General features: G+C 41.1%; 1 protein-coding gene and 1 long non-coding RNA gene across 2 annotated transcripts; both read left to right on the forward strand.

Annotated features, from left to right (window-relative positions):
- Positions 1–2655: 2655 nt before the first annotated feature.
- Positions 2656–20257, forward strand: LOC121319154 (solute carrier organic anion transporter family member 1C1-like). The gene is given in 14 exon segments (XM_041256334.1): positions 2656–2766; positions 3445–3689; positions 5668–5726; positions 5831–5963; positions 11155–11247; positions 11626–11780; positions 11847–11945; positions 12345–12572; positions 12676–12840; positions 14461–14558; positions 15001–15188; positions 15618–15679; positions 15741–15891; positions 19571–20257. Coding segments are annotated over 14 exon segments (1917 nt in total). The 3' UTR covers positions 19701–20257.
- A 153-nt stretch (positions 20258–20410) lies between these two features.
- Positions 20411–21567, forward strand: LOC121320108. The gene is made up of 3 exons (XR_005950788.1): positions 20411–20549; positions 20772–20858; positions 20982–21567. It is a non-coding gene; the product is annotated as an uncharacterized LOC121320108 (long non-coding RNA).
- Positions 21568–21777: the final 210 nt, after the last annotated feature.

Genomic DNA, 21777 nt, shown 5'->3' on the forward strand with positions numbered 1-21777 from the left:
CGAGCGGCTGATACCACCAATCGTGGTGTCATCACCACACAAAGGCACAGCCACAACAGTGTGGTGAATAACAGTGGGAAGCATATAGTGCAGCTCTGCAAAGGCCTGGATCTGTACATCGTTAATGGCAGGACCAGGGGGGACTTTCTAGGTAGATTCACCTGTAACTCAGTGTTAGGTAGTAGTGTGGTAGACTATGCCATCACACACATGGACCCAGAATGTATAAATGCATTTATAGTCATGCCACAAACACCCCTCTCAGACCACAGCCAAATAACACTGTACCTAAAGAAATCAGAACAGCCTACCAGGGATCCAAACCCTCCAGCCAAACTGTTCAGCCTTCACCCCACATACAAGTGCACAGAGACCAGCACTGCGGACTACCAGGCAGCAATGAGAAGTGCTGAGGTTGAAAGCATGCTCAACAGCTTTCAATACACACAATACCACTGCAATAAAGAAGGAATCATTCTGGCTGTACAAAATGTAAACAACATATTTAAAAAATTGGCAATAAAATCAAAACTAAAAAAAAAAAAAAAAAAAAAAAAAAAAACAAAGAAAAAAGGAACACAGAGAGCCTAGTCATAATAAATTACATCTCAGCTACCACCAGGACCTAATGCAGTACAAACACCTCCTCAATAAGAAAAAGAAACAACACATGTCCAAAGAACTGACCCAAATTGAAGAAGCAATGAACCAAAACTCGTTTTGGGTATTGTGGAAAAAAATAAACACCTCAAATAACAGAAAAAAAAATTGACAATCCAAAATAGCAATATTTGGAAAAACTATTTTGAAGAACTCTACCAAGAAATAGAAAACAACAAACTAAATTCAAATCAGACCTCAAAACATAAACAATTAAAAGAATTAGAAACAACACTCAAAGATAACCAAAACTAATTGGACAACCCAATAACTCTGCTAGAGCTCAAAAAGAAACTGCAGATCCTCAAGCCCAGGAGAGCCTGTGGGTCCGACAGCATCAGCACCGAGACGCTCAAACACAGCAGCCCTAAGCTGCAAGAAGCCCTTCTCAAACTCTTCAACCTAGTCCTGATAGCTGGGTGTTTCCCTGGGATCTGGAATCAAGGACTATTTACCCCCATATATAAAAGTCAAATTCGACCCCAGTAACTACCGGGACATCTGTGTGAGCAGTAATCTGGGGAAGGTGTTCTGCAGTATCATTAACACCTGGATACTGGCCTTCCTTATCGAACACAGTGTCTTGAGTAAGAGTCAGATTGGATTCCTTACTGAACACAGTGTCTTGAGTAAGAGTCAGATTGGATTCCTTACTGAACACAGTGTCTTGGGTAAGAGTCAGATTGGATTCCTTACTGAACACAGTGTCTTGAGTAAGAGTCAGATTGGATTCCTTACTGAACACAGTGTCTTGAGTAAGAGTCAGATTGGATTCCTTATCGAACACAGTGTCTTGAGTAAGAGTCAGATTGGATTCCTTACTGAACACAGTGTCTTGAGTAAGAGTCAGATTGGATTCCTTACTGAACACAGTGTCTTGAGTAAGAGTCAGATTGGATTCCTTACTGAACACAGTGTCTTGAGTAAGAGTCAGATTGGATTCCTTACTGAACACAATGTCTTGAGTAAGAGTCAGATAGGATTCTTTACTGAACACAGTGTCTTGAGTAAGAGTCAGATTGGATTCCTTACCGAACACAGTGTCTTGAGTAAGAGTCAGATTGGATTCCTTACTGAACACAGTGTCTTGAGTAAGAGTCAGATTGGATTCCTTACCGAACACAGTGTCTTGAGTAAGAGTCAGATTGGATTCCTTACTGAACACAGTGTCTTGAGTAAGAGTCAGATTGGATTCCTTACTGAACACAGTGTCTTGAGTAAGAGTCAGATTGGATTCCTTACTGAACACAATGTCTTGAGTAAGAGTCAGATTGGATTCCTTACTGAACACAGTGTCTTGAGTAAGAGTCAGATTGGATTCCTTACCGAACACAGTGTCTTGAGTAAGAGTCAGATTGGATTCCTTACCGAACACAGTGTCTTGAGTAAGAGTCAGATTGGATTCCTTACTGAACACAGTGTCTTGAGTAAGAGTCAGATTGGATTCCTTACTGAACACAGTGTCTTGAGTAAGAGTCAGATTGGATTCCTTACTGAACACAGTGTCTTGAGTAAGAGTCAGATTGGATTCCTTACTGAACACAGTGTCTTGAGTAAGAGTCAGATTGGATTCCTTACTGAACACAGTGTCTTGAGTAAGAGTCAGATTGGATTCCTTACTGAACACAGTGTCTTGAGTAAGAGTCAGATTGGATTCCTTACTGAACACAGTGTCTTGGGTAAGAGTCAGATTGGATTCCTTACTGAACACAGTGTCTTGGGTAAGAGTCAGATTGGATTCCTTACTGAACACAGTGTCTTGAGTAAGAGTCAGATTGGATTCCTTACTGAGCACAGTGTCTTGGGTAAGAGTCAGATTGGATTCCTACCAAAACACCGGACATCTGATCATATTTACACCTTACACACCCATCAGGGGCGTGGAGCGAGACAGGGCTGCAGTCTGAGCCCAACACTGTTCAACATCTATATCAGCGAGCTGGCCACAGTGCTGGAGCAGTCTGCAGCCCTGGTCTCATTCTCCATGACACACAAATGAAACTCCTGCTCTACGCAAATGACCTGGTCCTGCTGTCCCCCACAGAGCAGGGGCTGCAGCAGAGCCTGGCACTGCTACAGCAGTACTGTCACACCTGGGCACTGACAGTAAATCTGGACAAAACCAGAGTTATATTGTTTTATATTTTATTTTATGCAACGTGAGTTGAAATGCTTTAGCAACACTGGATCACTCCTGTCATGCTAATAAAGCCAGTTTGAATTTGAATTTGAATTTGAATAGAGAGAGAGAGAGAGAGAGAGAGAGAGAGAGAGAGAGAGAGAGAGAGAGAGAGAGAGAGAGAGAGAATTCTCTACTCAGAATTAAAGACACAGTTTTGCAGCTGGTCAGAGACTGGGTGGCAATGTGGTATTAGGCTGAAGTAACCGTGCTTAGGAAAAGGGATGAATGTTGCCAATGGCATTCTTTTCTTTTGCTGTAATTAGCAAAACAGTTGGAGAAAAAAAAAAGCCTGTGGCTGCACCAAAAGAAAACTTTGGATAGCTGTGCCCTGTGCAAAAAGGCGGCGTGGAGAAGCGCGTTATCTCTGTTGATTGTGAAAAAAAGAAAAATAAATTAATCTTTTTTTTTTATAACTTCTTGTGGTGTGCTCATCTGATAATAAACCGATTGCTGTTGAAAAGTTAAAAAAGCGTTGCTACCGTTTCAGTTTTATATGTACCATATGCTGTAAACCGATGTCTGTTTGTTTATTTATTTACATTTTCTTGTTAGATGTATATATATAGGAGAACCCTGTCTCTTGCCTGTGGTGATGCTTGTAGGTGACGCCCATGAGTGTGGACATTGACCCTGACAGCGGTGGCACACTAGTAACCAAGGATACCGAGGAACCAGGAACCACTTCGGTCGGGAACTCGACCTCTATCTCCACTGGAAAGGCGGACTCCCCCCACAGGGCCGCGATGGAAAGCGCGTCCTCGTCTGAATATAGTGCCTGGTCTTCCTGCTCGCCCTGTTCCCATGGGGAGATTAGGGGACGATACAGCGACTCTCAGTGGCACTGGGGGTAAGGGTAGAGCCACACGCGGGGCCACAGCCGGAGCCGTAGGGGCCTGCTGCCTTTCCAAAAGCTCCATGATCTGTGGGATCTGGGCCTTCATATCCATGATGCCTCGTGCTTGCCAAGACTTCTTCACCTGTTTCGCCGTAGGCGACCGGGAGCGGCTGCAGGTGGGCACAGATTGGCAAGCACTCAGGGTTGAAAAGCCACACAGATGCTGCAAGAGCCTCGTAGGGCTGAAGTGGCGTGTTCGGAGCCTAAGCACTGAGTACATATGGTATGCCTGTCTTCCTGCGGGATGTTAGTCCCACAGGCCTTGCAGGAATGAAACCCAGCCCTGCCTGTCATTGCTGGGTCACTGTGGCAATGTTGTCCCGCCCCTGTGTGTATTTCTGTGTTGTATGTTGCGTGTAGTGATATAACGTATATTGCCCTATAATATAAACATTACGTGTGTGTTTAAAATGGTTACCAATTTGTATTGTCCCAGACCCCACGTATCCTTTCGGACGTGACGACGAGGTATAACGCAAGGCAATATGTAGTCCACCCACTCATTATTTTCTGTAGGCGTCTAACCCTGCTAGCTGCTGTTTTAAATGCTTATGCCTCTGTGGGTCTAATTATGCTAAGGTTTCAGTTTATAATCTAATTATATATTTTACAGTTGAGATGTTTGGTTAAATTTAAGTGTGTTTTATATTAGCTCCAAATACAATTTGTTATTCCTGAAACCCGTTGCTACCCACCAAGCCCCTCACTCATGGATCTTGACCCCTCCACATACACTTTTAGAAAGGCTCCAGCGCCGTTGACTGCAGGCATAATTCAGTGTCTCTGCTTCTTCATGTAGTGTTCCTGTGTAGTATGTACAGTCATTCATATGAGATTGCACTGCGGGAGGAGGGGTATTGCCTATAACTGCAAGTCCTTTGATGTTTTAATGTCCTTTTCCACTGGGACATCACTATTTTATGTCTTCCTTGCGTAAAAACGATTGTTGTTGCATGTGTGAATTATCCATACATAATTCAACTGTCCGCTCAGCCTAATCCAGTTCAGGCACCGGTCCTCTAATCAGTAGGTCATATAGTTCAGTATCTCTGCAAACCAGAGGCCCCTTTGAAGACACAGCAGTTTGCCATGTTTCTCAAGACACACAGTTTCATTAATGAATCAAGTTACATTAAAAATGCACATTCATGTATTATCATGTTCAGGAATATGTCCTAAACCACAAACCAGCAAATGTGCCCCAGTACTTCCTGGAGCTGCTCTTTTGTGGAGTATCAGATCTGAACTTTATAACACAGCTTCCACAGGCTGCTCTGTGTGCTTGTTATGCATGTGTCACAAAGGGAGTTCAAGGTTATACACACAGTAGCACACGCCATCGCATCTCAAACTAATACATTCACAGTAGCCTTCAGTGCGGTTGATACAATCAATGATGAGCTTTAAACTGTACAGTAGGTTCTGTGTGCACACCGCATGGCAGGACTGTGAAGATTATATCATAATGCACAATTCTTATACATTGAAAATGATTCATCTTAGCAATAAGGCAGAGGACCAATAGAAATCAACAAACATTATCAACAACCTGAAATGACAAACTATTGGCTGCAAAATAGTACACTGATTTTGATGTGGTAGCATAAGTTGACGTTACACCAGTACTGGATCCCAAATAACTAAAAACTTGGTGGAAACCCATTTAAAAAAGCTGCAGGATATCTGTAGTCATGCAAATTGGATATATAAATATATACGCACCCGTATTTCTATATTCATTCAGTTATTTCCATTTGGAAAAAGAATCTCTGGCTAAAAGAGAACTGCATGGAAACCCACACTACCCGAAAGGGGAGACTTATTTTGTGGAAACCCGGCTGGTGTAACTACAATGCAGTTAGACACTTGATCCAAAGTGTTGTTTTATTTGTTTGTATGTCTTTGTTATCTTGACAGATGTTTTTGGTAGCTCTATCGTTGAGATTCCCAGTTCTATTATCGGGGTTATTGATGGCAGCTTTGAAGTGGGTAGGTACTTTAAGACCCCATTTTCTATGCAATTTTTCATTCTATCCTGTGAGCATGCCTGCTTGGTTTAAGGGACCAGAACTCAGCTTGTGTGTTTATTTTAGGTAATTTTCTGGTATTACCATTGGTAAGCTACTTTGGAGCAAAGTTTCACAGACCAAAAATAATCGGTGGTGGATGCATGATGATGTCTATTGGAACTTTACTCACAGCGCTACCTCATTTCCTCATGGGACAGTAAGTCAACTCTGCATCAAACATATCTGCTCTATTATCATTCAATACGTTGAATATTATAGGATGCTATAAACAATGTTAGACTGCTATTAAAGAACTAGCAATTCAGTGTTAAAGAGCGTGGAACGAAGGTATTGGTAAGAATCATTCTAGTTGCTTTAGAACTTTTAGATCCAGTTGTGTACAACACCAGTTTTCAAGGGCCAGATTCTTATCCCCTTAAATAACTGAATTGAACCAATGAATCAGTTCATTATTTATAGAACCCTATAAAACCCGCAGCAGCTTTTCTGAAAAGGGACGAAGTAGAACGGGACAATATAGCAAGTCTGGACAAGGTAGCTTCTGGTTCAGAGTGGCACATCTTGTGTTAAAGACACACCTCCACAGCTGTGTACTTTGTAGGTAATGGGAATTGTGGTAACTTTATTATAAAGACTCAGACCAATTCAATTTTTAATAGATTATTCAAATTACATGGTTTATTGATTAATAAAAGATTATTTGTAACAGATTATATTGAATGTTTGATTACATTCATTGGCTAGTCAAAATACAGAAACATGACAATTATTGCAACACATTCTTCTAGTCGAATAATGGTAGTCATCTAACTTAGTAAAAATAGTAAGTAGCTGTTTTACTTTGAACACAGCAAGTTCAATTCGTAGTTTGGACCCCCTTACTACAAGAGTGTGCTGCCTTCCGGGAGCCTCGGTCAAGCACATCACTGAGAACGTGGACAGGCTCCTAGAACGAACAGGAGACGACCCGGTAGTAGTCATCCACATCGATACAAACAACATTGGAAGAGACAGACCAAAATCCCTGCAAAACTAATTCAGAGAGCTAGGAAGGAAATTAAAAGAGAAAAACAAAACTGTGGTATTTTCTGGGATACTACCGGCACCTTGCAAAGGACCATATGGACATCTGGAAATAATTAATCAAAGCGCATGGCTGAAGATGTGATGCACACAGGAAGGCTTCACCAATCTTGATCATTGGACCACATTCTACAACGAGAACTATCTGTATAGACGGGATGGACTGCACTTAAATAACAAGGGAACCAGTCTACTTGGAGAAAAGATCCTCGAGCAGGTTCAGAAGCATTTAAACTAAAAAGGAAGGGGGGAGAAATAAAAAAAAAAAAACAGAAGGGAGACCGCATCAAAACAAGAACAACAACTCAGGTAAGAAAACCATTAAATGTATTTATCTAAATGCTAGAAGTATCAGAAACAAAATTCTAGAACTTGAAGCTACTGCACTAACAGGTAACTATGATGTGATAGGTGTTACTGAAACATGGTTGTCTGAGAGTGATGGGGACGAATATAATATTTGTGGGTATACACTGTATAGGAAAGACAGGCAGGACAGAAGAGGAGGAGGGGTGGCGCTATACATAAGAAACAGTCTTGAAGCCCAGGTGTTAAATCTGGATAAAGAAAATAAAACCGAATCAATATGGGTCAGAATAACACAAAAATTCGAAGGGCATAATAATAGCAGCATGCTATAGACCGCCAGATTCAGACGGTGAGCAAAATAATCTGTTATACAATGACATTAGAAATGCGTGTAGCAAAGGAGAAGCCATACTAATGGGGGATTTCAACTTCCCCCAAATAAAATGGGAAAACCTGATGGGTAGCACGAAGGATGAAATAGAAATGGTGGAAATGACAAATGACTGCTTCCTAACACAATTTGTCAAGGCACCGACTAGAGGGGAGGTATGCCTTGATTTAGTCTTTTCAAATAACGAAGATAGAATAACTAAAACAGAGGTCAGAGAACCACAACATGGTCTCATTTGAAGTGCTTTTTAAAACCTCAAAAGTAATGACTAAAGCTAAGGTTTACAGTTTTAGAAAAGCAAACTATGAAGGTATGAAACAGAGACTAACAGAAGTAGATTGGAGTAAAATAGAGAAAACACCCACAGAAGAAGGATGGTTGTTCTTCAAAAATGTAGTACTGGAGGCGCAAAACAATTACATCCCTAAAGTAGACAAATCTAAATGTAAAACTAAATTGCCAAAATGGTTTAATAGATCAACTAAAAAAAATATTCAGTGAAAAAAGGCACTTTACAGAGCGTTAAAAAAGGACCAAAAAGAAAGTACGCAGAAAGAGTACATAGAACTGCAAACGCAAGTCAAATAGAAAGTTAGAAAGGCCAAGAGAGAAATAGAAATGAACATTGCTAAGGGAGCTAAAACCAATTCCAAAATGTTTTTCCAATATTACAACAGCAAGAGAACATTCAGAGAGGAGATTAAATGTTTAAGAGATACAAATGGCAAAATCGTAGATGAAGAAAAAAAAATAGCAAATATATTAAATGATTACTTTTCACAAGTTTTTACAAAGGAAGATACTGACAACATGCCCCACATGTCATCCAGTTCCTATCCAGTTTTAAATAACTTTAGCATAACTGAGGCAGAAGTGTTAAAGGGACTAGGAGCTCTTAAAATAAACAAATCCCCTGGGCCAGATGAGATCCTCCCAGTAGTACTCAAAGAAATGAAAGAAGTAATTTACAAACCGCTAACCAAGATCATGCAGCAGTCTCTTGACACAGGGGTGGTACCGACAGACTGGAAAATTGCAAACGTAATACCAATCCACAAAAAGGGAAACAAAACTGAACCAGGTAACTACAGACCAGTAAGCCTGACTTCTATTATATGCAAACTTATGGAAACTATAATAAGATCCAAAATGGAAAATTACCTATATGGTAACAGGGTCCTGGGAGACAGTCAACATGGTTTTAGGAAAGGGAGATTGTGTCTAACTAACTTGCTTGATTTTTTTGAGGATGCAACATCGATAATGGATAATTGCAAAGCATATGACATGGTTTATTTAGATTTCCAGAAAGCTTTTGACAAAGTCCCACACAAAAGATTAATTCTCAAACTGAACGCAGTTGGGATTCAAGGAAACACATGTACATGGATTAGGGAGTGGTTAACATGTAGAAAACAGAAAGTACTGATTAGAGGAAAAACCTCAGAATGGAGTGTGGTAACCAGCAGTGTACCACAGGGATCAGTATTAGGTCCTCTGCTATTCCTAATCTACATTAATGATTTAGATTCTGGTATAGTAAGCAAACTTGTTAAATTTGCAGACAACACAAAAGTAGGAGGAGTGGCAAACACTGTTGCAGCAGCAAAGGTCATTCAAAATGATCTAGACAAGATTCAGAACTGGGCAGACACATGGCAAATGACATTTAATAGAGAAAAGTGTAAGGTACTGCACGCAGGAAATAAAAATGTACATTATAAATATCACATGGGAGATACTGAAATTGGAGAAGGAATCTATAAAAAAGACCTAGGAGTTTTTGTTGACTCAGAAATGCCTTCATCTAGACAATGTAGGGAAGCTATAAAAAAGACTAACAAGATGCTCAGATACATTGTGAAAAGTGTTGAATTTAAATCAAGGGAAGTAATGTTAAAACTGTACAATGCACTAGTAAGACCTCATCTTGAATATTGTGTGCAGTTCTGGTCACCTCGCTATAAAAAAGATATTGCTGCTCTAGAAAGAGTGCAAAGAAGAGCGACCAGAATTATTTTGGGCTTAAAAGGCATGTCATATGCAGACAGGCTAAAAGAATTGAATCTGTTCAGTCTTGAACAAAGAAGACTACGTGGCGACCTAATTCAAGCATTCAAAATTCTAAAAGGTATTGACAGTGTCGACCCAAGGGACTTTTTCAGCCTGAAAAAAGAAAGATTGGCCGAATGGCCTCCTCTCATTTGTAAACTTTCTAATGTTCTAAAAAAAAAACTGCACATGCTCTGACAGGTTACAGAGGAGAGGTTTCTTCCATTCAAGACCAGAGAGAATTCAGATAGTTTAGTCTCCTTTTAAGCTTACATAGAGTTGGCTCTGAACTTGCGCAACCTCATTCCTAAAGATTCTATAGTCTAAACATCTGGTTTTGGTTTAAATCTGTTTCAAATTATGCTGGCACTACACTCTCACATATAGCATAGACCATTACAATAGAGACCCCTTCTCCACTCCACTTTGGACCCCTGTTAGCCCGCTACAATAAGAAAGGTAAATCCATCTTTACCATTGATTCCTTTAAGACTCTTGAATCTTTCCAATATTCCATACCCATGCTCTTACACATAGGCAATATTGAACTTGTAATTAATCTTTACAACTTGATATCTATGGTGTACATTCTTATTACACACTCTGCCCAAGGAGCTCGCAGACTCCCCTGAAATAGCCCATAGTCCGTCAACAACAATGCAACAAATGCAACCCAATTTCCCTCCCCTGGGAATCAGTCCTTTCTTTTAGTCCAGGTGCGTCCCTTCTTTTAGTCCAGGTGCATCCCTTCTTTTAGTCCAGGTGCATCCCTGCTGTTAGCCCAGGTGCGTCCCTTCTTTTATTCCAGGTGCGTCCCTTCTTTTAGTCCAGGTGCGTCCCTTCTTTTAGCCCAGGTGCGTCCCTTCTTTTTGTCCAGGTGCATCCCTTCTTTTAGCCCAGGTGCGTCCCTTCTGTTAGCCCAGGTGCATCCCTTCTTTTAGCCCAGGTGCATCCCTTCTTTTAGCCCAGGTGCATCCCTTCTGTTAGCCCAGGTGCATCCCTTCTTTTAGCCCAGGTGCGTCCCTTCTTTTAGTCCAGGTGCATCCCTTCTTTTAGCCCAGGTGCGTCCCTTCTTTTAGTCCAGGTGCGTCCCTTCTTTTAGTCCAGGTGCATCCCTTCTGTTAGCCCAGGTGCGTCCCTTCTTTTAGTCCAGGTGTGTCCCTTGAATCCTTTTTCAAGGGTCACTGCAGGTTCAGCGGTGCAACAATGTTGGTCTGTGGAGGCCTGTCTGTGGCAACCCCTGCAGACTCCAGCTCTCATGAACGATTGCAAGCAGCCACCTTGCACCTTCTCCCTGCTCCGTGCACCTGGAGCTCCATGCTCTGCAGGGCGCTCATTGCTGCTGGCGAGATGGGACCACAATGGTGCAGCCCCAGTATCCCAGACTGCACACCCCGGTACAGTATTGTCACTATGAACATGTTGTAATAAACTGTTATTCCTTGTAAGTATTCCTCAAAACCTTTAATGTATTTAGAAAAGGAAGTTATTCTAATTGGCTTTCTGCTTGTTTTGTATTTTATGCCTTTTATTCTGATGATTTTGTTCACAGCTATAACTACGAAACAACAATATCAGCTTCAACTAACTCCAGCACAGCGAGCTTCCCGTGTTCACAAGACCCAGGCCAGCTTACTGAGCTTGAGGCCCAGCAACAATATTCCAGAATAATGGGTAAGGCATGCTAATGCACACTGAGATCAATACAAAACCAGAGAAAGCTGCCTGTCCTGTTGAGTCTTTGTGTAAGGGGCAGTGTTGTGTGATGCACTGCCAATACAGATTCTGACCCCTGTCAGAGAGATGAGGTTAAAAGTTTTCTGACCATGAATGCAGATGAGACAGCCTTATTTGCATAGCGGTTAAGAAGTTAATTTGTGGTTTGCGTGGTCGTTGGTTTGTACCCAGCCTCTGCTGACAATAATTAAAAAAAAAAAAAAAAAAAAAAAACTTGATATCGTGTCGAGTTTGCATCTGCATCTATAACCCCCTCATATTTCATTTTACACACGCACCCCTTCTTTTGTCCAGGTTGTGAACATGATGGAGGCTCCCTGATGTGGGTTGCTGTGCTGCTGGGGAAAATGCTACGAGGGGTTGGTGAAGCAAGCATTACACCGCTGGGAATTTCATTCATTGATGATTTCGCCAGCCCAGAAAACTCAGCCTTTTACATTGGTAACTCTGAGATCTAGAAAACCGATCTGGAGTCTCATTGGTTTGTTTTCCCAGTTTGTGTTTCAGGGTGCCTCCATACCTTTTCATTGATTGGACCTCTTTTTGGGTTCACGCTGGGTGCGTTTTGTGCAAGGCTGTATGTAGACATCGGGTTTGTTGATCTTGGTAAGTTAGAAGATACAGTTTACAATGATTGCTTAAAACCATTGTGTACTTAGACAGCCAGTTAACAGTATCATGACATTCCAGTAACTTTACTTCCAGTAAAGCGTGTGTTGTGCAATTAATATGTTTTGTTCTACTTTAGTTAATACCTAACAGCTTCAAACACATTACAGGGAATTACACAGATTGTTTGAGTATGTGCACAGCCCTAATAAATATATTATTAGATGCCCAATATGTCATTATATAATATGTAATAAGCAAAGCAAGTTAAAACTGTACATTTACACATTTGTTTTTAAATACATATAGAGTTATCTTTTTGTTGGGCTCACATTTGATCAAATTTACTGTAGGCTTGACAGTTTTTTGGTTTTTTTTGTGTGGTTGTTCCTGCAGGAAGTATTGCCATATCAATGAAGGATTCCCGTTGGGTCAATGCTTGGTGGCTTGGCTTTATAATCGCTGGAGGAACCAGCTTGCTTTCTGCATTTCCATTCTTTTTTCTGCCTAAAACACTGCCTAAAGAAGAGGGTTCAGAAAAAGATTCCAGCACTACAGCAGAACAAAATTTGTTACAAGGAAACCAGCAAACAAATACAACAGATGAGCATCCCAAACTCATAGACATTGTAAAGGGTACATTTTATATATTTACACTTTGTATTTGTGCCCCCCCCCCCCCCAACATTATTTATGTATTTTAATGACAATCTCTTTTTTACCTGCAGGTTTTTTGCAGCTTTGAAGCATCTACTCACAAACAAGATCTATGTATTCTATCTAATCGCGATCATTATAATGGTCAATGGGGTCATCATTTTGATAACGTACACACCAAAATACTTAGAACAACAGTTTGGAGAATCTGCATCCAAAGCTAACTTTTTAATAGGTAAGTTAAAAAATATCTGTTTCCAGTCCTGTAGCTCGAATGGTTGTTTTTCATCCGGTAACACTTTACATTAAGTAAATACACAGTAATTAGAGACCCTTGACGTAAAATGTTATCTTTCCTCTCTCAGAACGATGCTGATGAATTGAGAATTTCCACTACAGGATTTTTCAGAAATGAAATACGTTTCCCTCCACAAAAATTGCAACAGATCAATACATGCTGATAAACTGGTGGTGTGGCATGTATTTCCTGTTTTGTCCAACTCAAATCAACTTCACTAAATATCTTGTTAGCATTGAGTAGATCATTGGTCCCTCCTCTAAATCTGTTATTTGTCTTGTCAGTTCCCTTGTAAAAATATGGCATAATAAAAGCAAATCAAATCACAGTGAAGGTGCGGTAAAGAGGTAAGAGGCCAGCATATTCACAAAAACACAGTACAACCAGGGACAATGCATGGGAAAACCACAAGCAAACTTTTAGAGATTGTAGATTTATTTTAGCATTTATTTTTTTAAATGAAGAACAAATATTCCACCCAATCATTTTGCATCAGTATAAATACATTTCAGTTTTAAAGAGAAGGTTGCCACACATTTTTATTAGTCTGCTCCACATTTTCAAGAGCTGGGTCAAACGTTTTTTTTTTCTTTGTTCTTTGTTTTTTCAAGAGCTGGGTCAAACGTTTTTTCTTTGTTTTTTAGGTGTTACCAGCATGCTGTCCGTTTCCTTGGGGATTTTCTTCAGTGGTCTTATCATGAAGAAGTTTAAGCTAGATCTCCTGGGAGCAGTCAAGGTGGGACTGGGCATCGCTGTCCTTGGCTGTCTCTGTATCTTATCTTTATTTGCATTAACCTATCACAATGCTGAGATCGCTGGACTCACAGTTTCCTATGCAGGGTGAGTGGTTTGGCTTTCAATATCTAGAACTGTTTTTATGACCACTAACCTTATTGAACATATTTTTAAACTGTGATTGTATAGTATTTTGAAATTGACCGTTTTGATATATTATATTATATTAAAGCGGCAGTATTTCATTGTTTTGAATTCAGACTAAATTAAAACACATTTAAAAGTGCTGCTTATATTGAACCAAGGTTAACTTGTGCTGAATTGCAATACCGGATTCTGCCGAGTCAAAACCCACAGGGCGTAAAGTTGTCGTTAAGGCAAAAGTGGGCATTTGCTCAGGCAGGGGCATTATTAACATTAAGGAGATAGATTATGTTTACAATTAGACATGCTGAAAATTCAAAGGTATACAGCACACAGTCACGCTAAAGCATCAGGAAGTGCAGTTAACTGGTGAAATATAGTTCAAAGTTGCTGCAGTATGTCTATTCTTTCATTTCAAATATTTTCACAAACATTAAACTTTAAAGATAGTGTGCAGTACAAAAACACATCATGGAAAACCACATTTGTAGGTGAAAAATGCTTAAAAAAAGTCACTACATTTAAACATATATAACATGAAATTTTCCATCCACTAAAATAAATGGCTTTACATAAACTCTAAGAAATTAGTTATGGTTGTATTTCAGAACAGGGATTTCAGACTTGGAGAGCAGAGTGTCGGTGGCCTGTAACTCTGGCTGCCCAGTGGTTGCCCAGTGAACCAGTGGGAGCCAGTGTGCGGAGAGAATGGGATGACGTACGTTTCCCCTGGCTTTGCTGGTTGTAACATACCCAGAGGAAGTGGAAAAAACACGGTGAGGCCAACCTTCACAATATTCCATTCCCGCTCCCATCTGATCCTTACACCATAGTGAATCTAATCACTTAGTAAAGCAAGGACAAACTGGAGGAGCATGTTTTGAATCCGGTGCCTGTCAAGTTGCTGATCTTCTCTGGGTGTCGACAGGAAGCACTGCAATGGCTTTTGTGCCTCCACTGGGTTAGTGATGAAAGTCCTGTGGGGTTAGTTCACACTTCAGTAACCTCTACTGTCCAGGCTCCCCAGCAGTCCAAGTTGGGCTTCCCCTCCATGGTTCAGGAGCTTGGTCACATCTGTTAGCTTGAAAGCAGGAGTGGAAGTTCCATGTTGTTGTTCTGATGTGTGAATGGGTTGCAGCAGTGAGAGCACATCAGAAAGCAATGAATGAAAGCCTTCATGACATGCTTTCACACTGCATTATCTATCCCTTGCTCTAGACGTTTTATGCCTGCAGATGTATTGAAGCTTTTCCTAAGCCAGGATCTGGGAATTTCTCGGCACTTCTGGGCCAGTGCCCCCGAGAGGACAAGTGTTCCAGAATGTTAATATATTACTTGGCATTCCAGTCCTTGAGCTTCTTCGTGTTCTCTCTGGGAAACATACCGCTGTACATTATAAGCATCAGGTAAACCAGCCCTCCTTCATCCCAGTGATGTCTACTATTACAAACACATTCATTAACAGTGTCTTGTTGCCATTGTAAGGTATTTACAGTCATTCTGATTGGTTCTTAATGCTTTTTTAAATCTGTGTTAAGGGGCCTTGACCTGAGTACGGAAGCCACTCTTCAGTTTCCCAGATTCTGTTTTGCTGACAGACCCGGCTCTCTTGCATTATAATTAGACTCTTGCTTGTTGTGTGTTGAGTCATTGCTTTACACCCAGTTCAGCCCTGTTGGACTAGAACATAATACAAACAGCATCAGTATATAATGCCTGTGTATCTTATACCACTTGGAGTTGTGGCAATAGCAGTTGTTGGTACAGTCCATAGAAAATGTATTTGTGATGGATTCAGGTTAGTCTAACCAACGCTCTGTATTGAACACGGACAGGTGTGTTGATCCAGACCTGAAATCACTGTCTGTGGGCATCTTCACAATGGCACTTAGGTTACATTGATTTACAAATAAGAAAGATAATGTAGCAATGCAGTTCCTTCAAAACACGAACATTACTAACATCTAGAAATGCATTGATTTACTAATAAGAAATGTTAATGAATTGACAATATTTTGGAGCCCTGATTGACACAACATGCATGAAATGGGGGACCAAGAAGTGTGGGGGTCGTGGAGCATGCAGGGTGTACAACAACGTCTCATTCAGGTAACACATGTTAGATCATGCAGGGTGTACAACAACGTCTCATTCAGGTAACACATGGTGGATCATGCAGGGTGTACAACAACGTCTCATTCAGGTAACACATGTTAGATCATGCAGGGTGTACAACAACGTCTCATTCAGGTAACACATGTTAGATCATGCAGGGTGTACAACAACGTCTCATTCAGGTAACACATGTTAGATCATGCAGGGTGTACAACAACGTCTCATTCAGGTAACACATGTTGGATCATGCAGGGTGTATAACAACATCTCATTCAGGTAACACATGTTGGATCATGCAGGGTGTATAACAACGTCTCATTCAGGTAACACATGTTGGATCATGCAGGGTGTATAACAACGTCTCATTCAGGTAACACATGTTGGATCATGCAGGGTGTATAACAACGTCTCATTCAGGTAACACATGGCGGAGCATGCAGGGTGTACAACAACGTCTCATTCAGGTAACACATGGTGGATCATGCAGGGTGTATAACAACGTCTCATTCAGGTAACACATGGTGGATCATGCAGGGTGTATAACAACGTCTCATTCAGGTAACACATGGTGGATCATGCAGGGTGTATAACAACGTCTCATTCAGGTAACACATGTTAGATCATGCAGGGTGTATAACAACGTCTCATTCAGGTAACACATGGTGGATCATGCAGGGTGTATAACAACGTCTCATTCAGGTAACACATGGTGGATCATGCAGGGTGTATAACAACGTCTCATTCAGGTAACACATGGTGGATCATGCAGGGTGTATAACAACGTCTCATTCAGGTAACACATGTTAGATCATGCAGGGTGTATAACAACGTCTCATTCAGGTAACACATGGTGGATCATGCAGGGTGTATAACAACGTCTCATTCAGGTAACACATGGTGGATCATGCAAGGTGTATAACAACGTCTCATTCAGGTAACACATGTTAGATCATGCAGGGTGTATAACAATGTCTCATTCAGGTAACACATGGTGGATCATTCAGGGTGTACGACAACGTCTCATTCAGAGAACACTGTTGCTAAGAACAGTGTGAGAGTCATGGAACGAGCAGATGGTCCAATGCCTGTGTTCACATGTTCTTCAGATAGAAATGCAGCAGGAACAGTGTGAGAGTCATAGAACGGGCAGATGGTCCAATGCCTGCGTTCACATGTTCTTCAGATAGAAATGCAGCAGGAACAGTGTGAGAGTCATGGAACGGGCAGATGGTCCAATGTCTGCGTTCACATGTTCTTCAGATAGAAATGCAGCAGGAACAGCTGCTGATGAAATGTCACTCACACTGATTTGTGCAGCTGGTCCTTCCTCGTGATGGGCACAGTCTCTGTCTAAGGTGTGTGAGTGTTTGCCATAATGGCATTGTATTAATAATAAGAAAACATAACTTAAATACATTTATCCTTGTCAATCACAAGGGTGTTTTGGCATAGTTGCATAGTTTCAGCCAACAAAGGGTCAGTGTATACAGATATAGAGACACAGAGGGATATATTGGAGCTATTGAACTCTATTGATGCTTAGATTAGTTGTACATTTCAACAAAATGTAATACTGCTGGATATGGTTAGGGTTGGGATTAGGGTTTGAAGCAGGACAGTGTGTCCGAGACAAAGAGTAATTACTTGCATATGGAATTCACAGTAAGCTCACTGCTAACATACTTTTCTGTAAACTATAAAGACACCCCTATAATTTCAATGAGCTTAACTGAACATACTGTCAACAACATGAAGGTGATATATGTATAGTAATACTAAAATAAAACATATACATTTCTATGACAATTCCATAGAAGTACAACTACATGTTATATTCCACACCAGGTTCCCTGATCTGCTTCAGGTGAGGTACATACTGGATATATTGCTCCCACACTTCCCAAAATAATATAATTATAACTAATTGTCATTTTTAGTCTTGGGTAGAGATGCACCTTCTCTAAGCCTTCTTTCATTGCCGGACAGATCAACTGTCTTGACCACATAAAAACAAGTTTATGAATGATAGGCAGTGCTTTTGCTGCTTGAAGCCCTGTACTCCTTACTAACTCTGCTTGAAGCCCTGTCCTCCTCACTAACTCTGCTTGAAGCCCTGTGCTCCTCACTAACTCTGCTGAAGCCCTGTGCTCCTCACTAACTCTGCTTGAAACACTGTGCTCCTCACTAACTCTGCTTGAAGCCCTGTGCTCTTCACTAACTCTGCTTGAAGCCCTGTGCTCCTCACTAACTCTGCTTGAAGCCCTGTGCTCCTCACTAACTCTGCTGAAACCCTGTGCTCCTCACTAACTCTGCTTGAAGCCCTGTGCTCCTCACTAACTCTGCTTGAAGCCCTGTGCTCCTCACTAACTCTGCTTGAAGCCCTGTGCTCCTCACTAACTCTGCTTGAAGCCCTGTGCTCCTCACTAACTCTGCTTGAAGCCCTGTGCTCCTCACTAACTCTGCTTGAAGCCCTGTGCTCCTCACTAACTCTGCTTGAAGCCCTGTGCTCCTCACTAACTCTGCTTGAAGCCCTGTGCTCCTCACTAACTCTGCTTGAAGCCCTGTGCTCCTCACTAACTCTGCTTGAAGCCCTGTGCTCCTCACTAACTCTGCTTGAAGCCCTGTGCTCCTCACTAACTCTGCTTGAAGCCCTGTGCTCCTCACTAACTCTGCTTGAAGCCCTGTGCTCCTCACTAACTCTGCTTGAAGCCCTGTGCTCCTCACTAACTCTGCTTGAAGCCCTGTGCTCCTCACTAACTCTGCTTGAAGCCCTGTGCTCCTCCTCACTAACTCTGCTTGAAGCCCTGTGCTCCTCACTAACTCTGCTTGAAGCCCTGTGCTCCTCACTAACTCTGCTTGAAGCCCTGTGCTCCTCACTAACTCTGCTTGAAGCCCTGTGCTCCTCACTAACTCTGCTTGAAGCCCTGTGCTCCTCACTAACTCTGCTTGAAGCCCTGTGCTCCTCACTAACTCTGCTTGAAGCCCTGTGCTCCTCACTAACTCTGCTTGAAGCCCTGTGCTCCTCACTAACTCTGCTTGAAGCCCTGTGCTCCTCACTAACTCTGCTTGAAGCCCTGTGCTCCTCACTAACTCTGCTTGAAGCCCTGTGCTCCTCACTAACTCTGCTTGAAGCCCTGTCCTCCTCACTAACTCTGCTGAAGCCCTGTCCTCCTCACTAACTCTGCTGAAGCCCTGTGCTCCTCACTAACTCTGCTTGAAGCCCTGTGCTCCTCACTAACTCTGCTGAAGCCCTGTGCTCCTCACTAACTCTGCTTGAAACACTGTCCTCCTCACTAACTCTGCTTGAAACCCTGTGCTCCTCACTAACTCTGCTGAAGCCCTGTGCTCCTCACTAACTCTGCTTGAAGCCCTGTGCTCCTCACTAACTCTGCTTGAAGCCCTGTGCTCCTCACTAACTCTGCTTGAAGCCCTGTGCTCCTCACTAACTCTGCTTGAAGCCCTGTGCTCCTCACTAACTCTGCTTGAAGCCCTGTGCTCCTCACTAACTCTGCTTGAAGCCCTGTCCTCCTCACTAACTCTGCTGAAGCCCTGTGCTCCTCACTAACTCTGCTTGAAGCCCTGTGCTCCTCACTAGTTCTGCTTGAAGCCCTGTGTTCCTTATTAACTCTGCTTGAAGCCCTGTGCTCCTCACTAGTCCTGCTTTACTTCACAGGCTCCTCTTCCTTGGATTAATATTGGGCCAGCGCATGATGAGTTACATCTTTTTAGGGTTTGTCATCGCTCAGATAAAGAAATTTACAAGAGACTACAGAAAAGCTTCTGCTGAACAACGTCCTTCCTGAGCAGAAACCTGCTGGTCTGAGTGAGAAGGAAGTGGAAACCAGCACCTAAACATCGTGATCTGCAGCAGTGTGTTTCATTTAAATGTGCATAAGAGGGGCTCTGGGTGGAAAAGGTGCAGAAACACTGATGTAGTATGTTATGCAAAGAGTCAAGGTAATCAACAGGTGTATTGCAAGCAGCTGCTCTCTAATGGGACTCTAGTGTTATCACACAACAGAAAGGCTGAAAGGCTTACTTTATACATCTTCAATTTGGAAATATATTTCATTTCTTATGTATCCTATGTATATTTTGTGTAATTCTCATTTACTTAAGCACATTTCTGTTTCTGTTTACATCATTCTTCACTAGGTTTAGTAACTGATGTCATTTTTTCAACCACAGGAATTCTTCTGAAAAGACTCCTAAGTGATACAAAGTGAGTTTGTCTTAGAAATTACCACTAGGGATGTGCAACTAATTTCTGCCCCATTTGAAATTGTGGCAGCTGTGAGTTAATGAATGACAGTGGTCGTTTCTTTCAGCCCCTTCACTTAAGAAATCCAGCTTAGGAGCCTTTTCAGAAGTATGCAGAAGGTGCAATTTTTAAAAAATGTTCTACTGTGTTTTGCGCTCATTTTATACAAATTTAAAAATGTGTGTAACATTTCACCTAGGTGGTGGCATATTAGTGGCTGTTTACTGTCTCTTAATGTGGTTGCATCTGTTTAGTTAAATCACAGAAAATAGTTAAAACATGTTCTGGTTTCAGGCTATCCAGATGACCCTGTTCTCATTGACGGTGAAAGATGATGTTTTGTACTGATCAGTGAATGAGGATCCCTCATATTTCGTGGCTTATTATTTGGGTAACAATTTACATTGTGTCTCTAATTACTGTGTTTTTACATAGTAGTTCCTTAGTAAATACATGTGTACTTAGACATAATCACAATGTTATTATGCACGTTACTATGTACTTCATGTGTAAATCTGTTTGCACCATATTATGCAAGTACACAATTGTATCAGAAAAGGGTTAAGGTTATATCATGCAAGTAAATGTACCCATCCTTTGTTTGTGTTTGAAGGAATAAGGTCACTCTCTTTGAAGTATTACCACAAGGGGCAGAAACTCAAGGAAATACACAGACACTGACAGAGACAAATTAATCACAGTAAGGGTTTTTTATTGATTCAATAAAAGTAATTCATTTTGTAAAAATAAATAAATAATGAAATTTAAAGTTAACTTGTCTTATGAATTGCTTTATTTCTTTGTTACTGTTACTTTTTCAAAGACTTTAAGTGGGTGACTGTAACAGGGTGAAAGAAGATGGAGTGTGGAAAAACTGGCCTCCTGACAGGTGGAGACGCTAGGCTGGCTGATGGATATGGCCTCAATGAGATGGCACATACAGTAGGTATAGAGCCCAGCTGTGGTGGCCAAAACCACTCCACTTTATTCTTTTTCTTTTTAAAACAAAAAACGTATTGCTGTTATTAGTCCATTGTTAATTCATCAATGTTAACGTTTTCTTTCTTCAATGGCGATCAAGGTTGGGTCTCCTTTTCAAGTGTAATCATTCCTGCATCACTCTGGACAAAGAAAATCCACTAAGTCGTCATGGATACAAACAAGCACAGGACAATACCAAAGACAAAAATATAAGGGGTGTGTGAAACTCAAACGACTAGGAAAGTGTGTCAGTTTGAATTGTATCATGGAATAATGTCAATTAAAAAACCCTCAAGAACTGGCCATTCAAAATGGAATTATCTGGAAACACTACTTTGAAAACTTCTATAGTGAAACACCAGAGGACTATCAAACAACAGAACAGAATTGTATTCAAGAAAAACTGAAAAGATTAGAATCATGCATTAGAGGACAACTATACACTCCAAACAGGAAAATAATTCCATCTTGGGTTCTGTAATTTACAATGTCACAGAATCCCTAGATGGAATTATTTTCCTGTAACTCACTGAAGCCTATATATATATATATATATATATATATATATATATATAATATATATATATATATATATATATATATAATTACAAATGTTGAACAAATGCACATTATATTTG

Source organism: Polyodon spathula, chromosome 8 (genome assembly GCF_017654505.1).
Source record: "Polyodon spathula isolate WHYD16114869_AA chromosome 8, ASM1765450v1, whole genome shotgun sequence".
NCBI classification, from domain to species: domain Eukaryota; kingdom Metazoa; phylum Chordata; class Actinopteri; order Acipenseriformes; family Polyodontidae; genus Polyodon; species Polyodon spathula.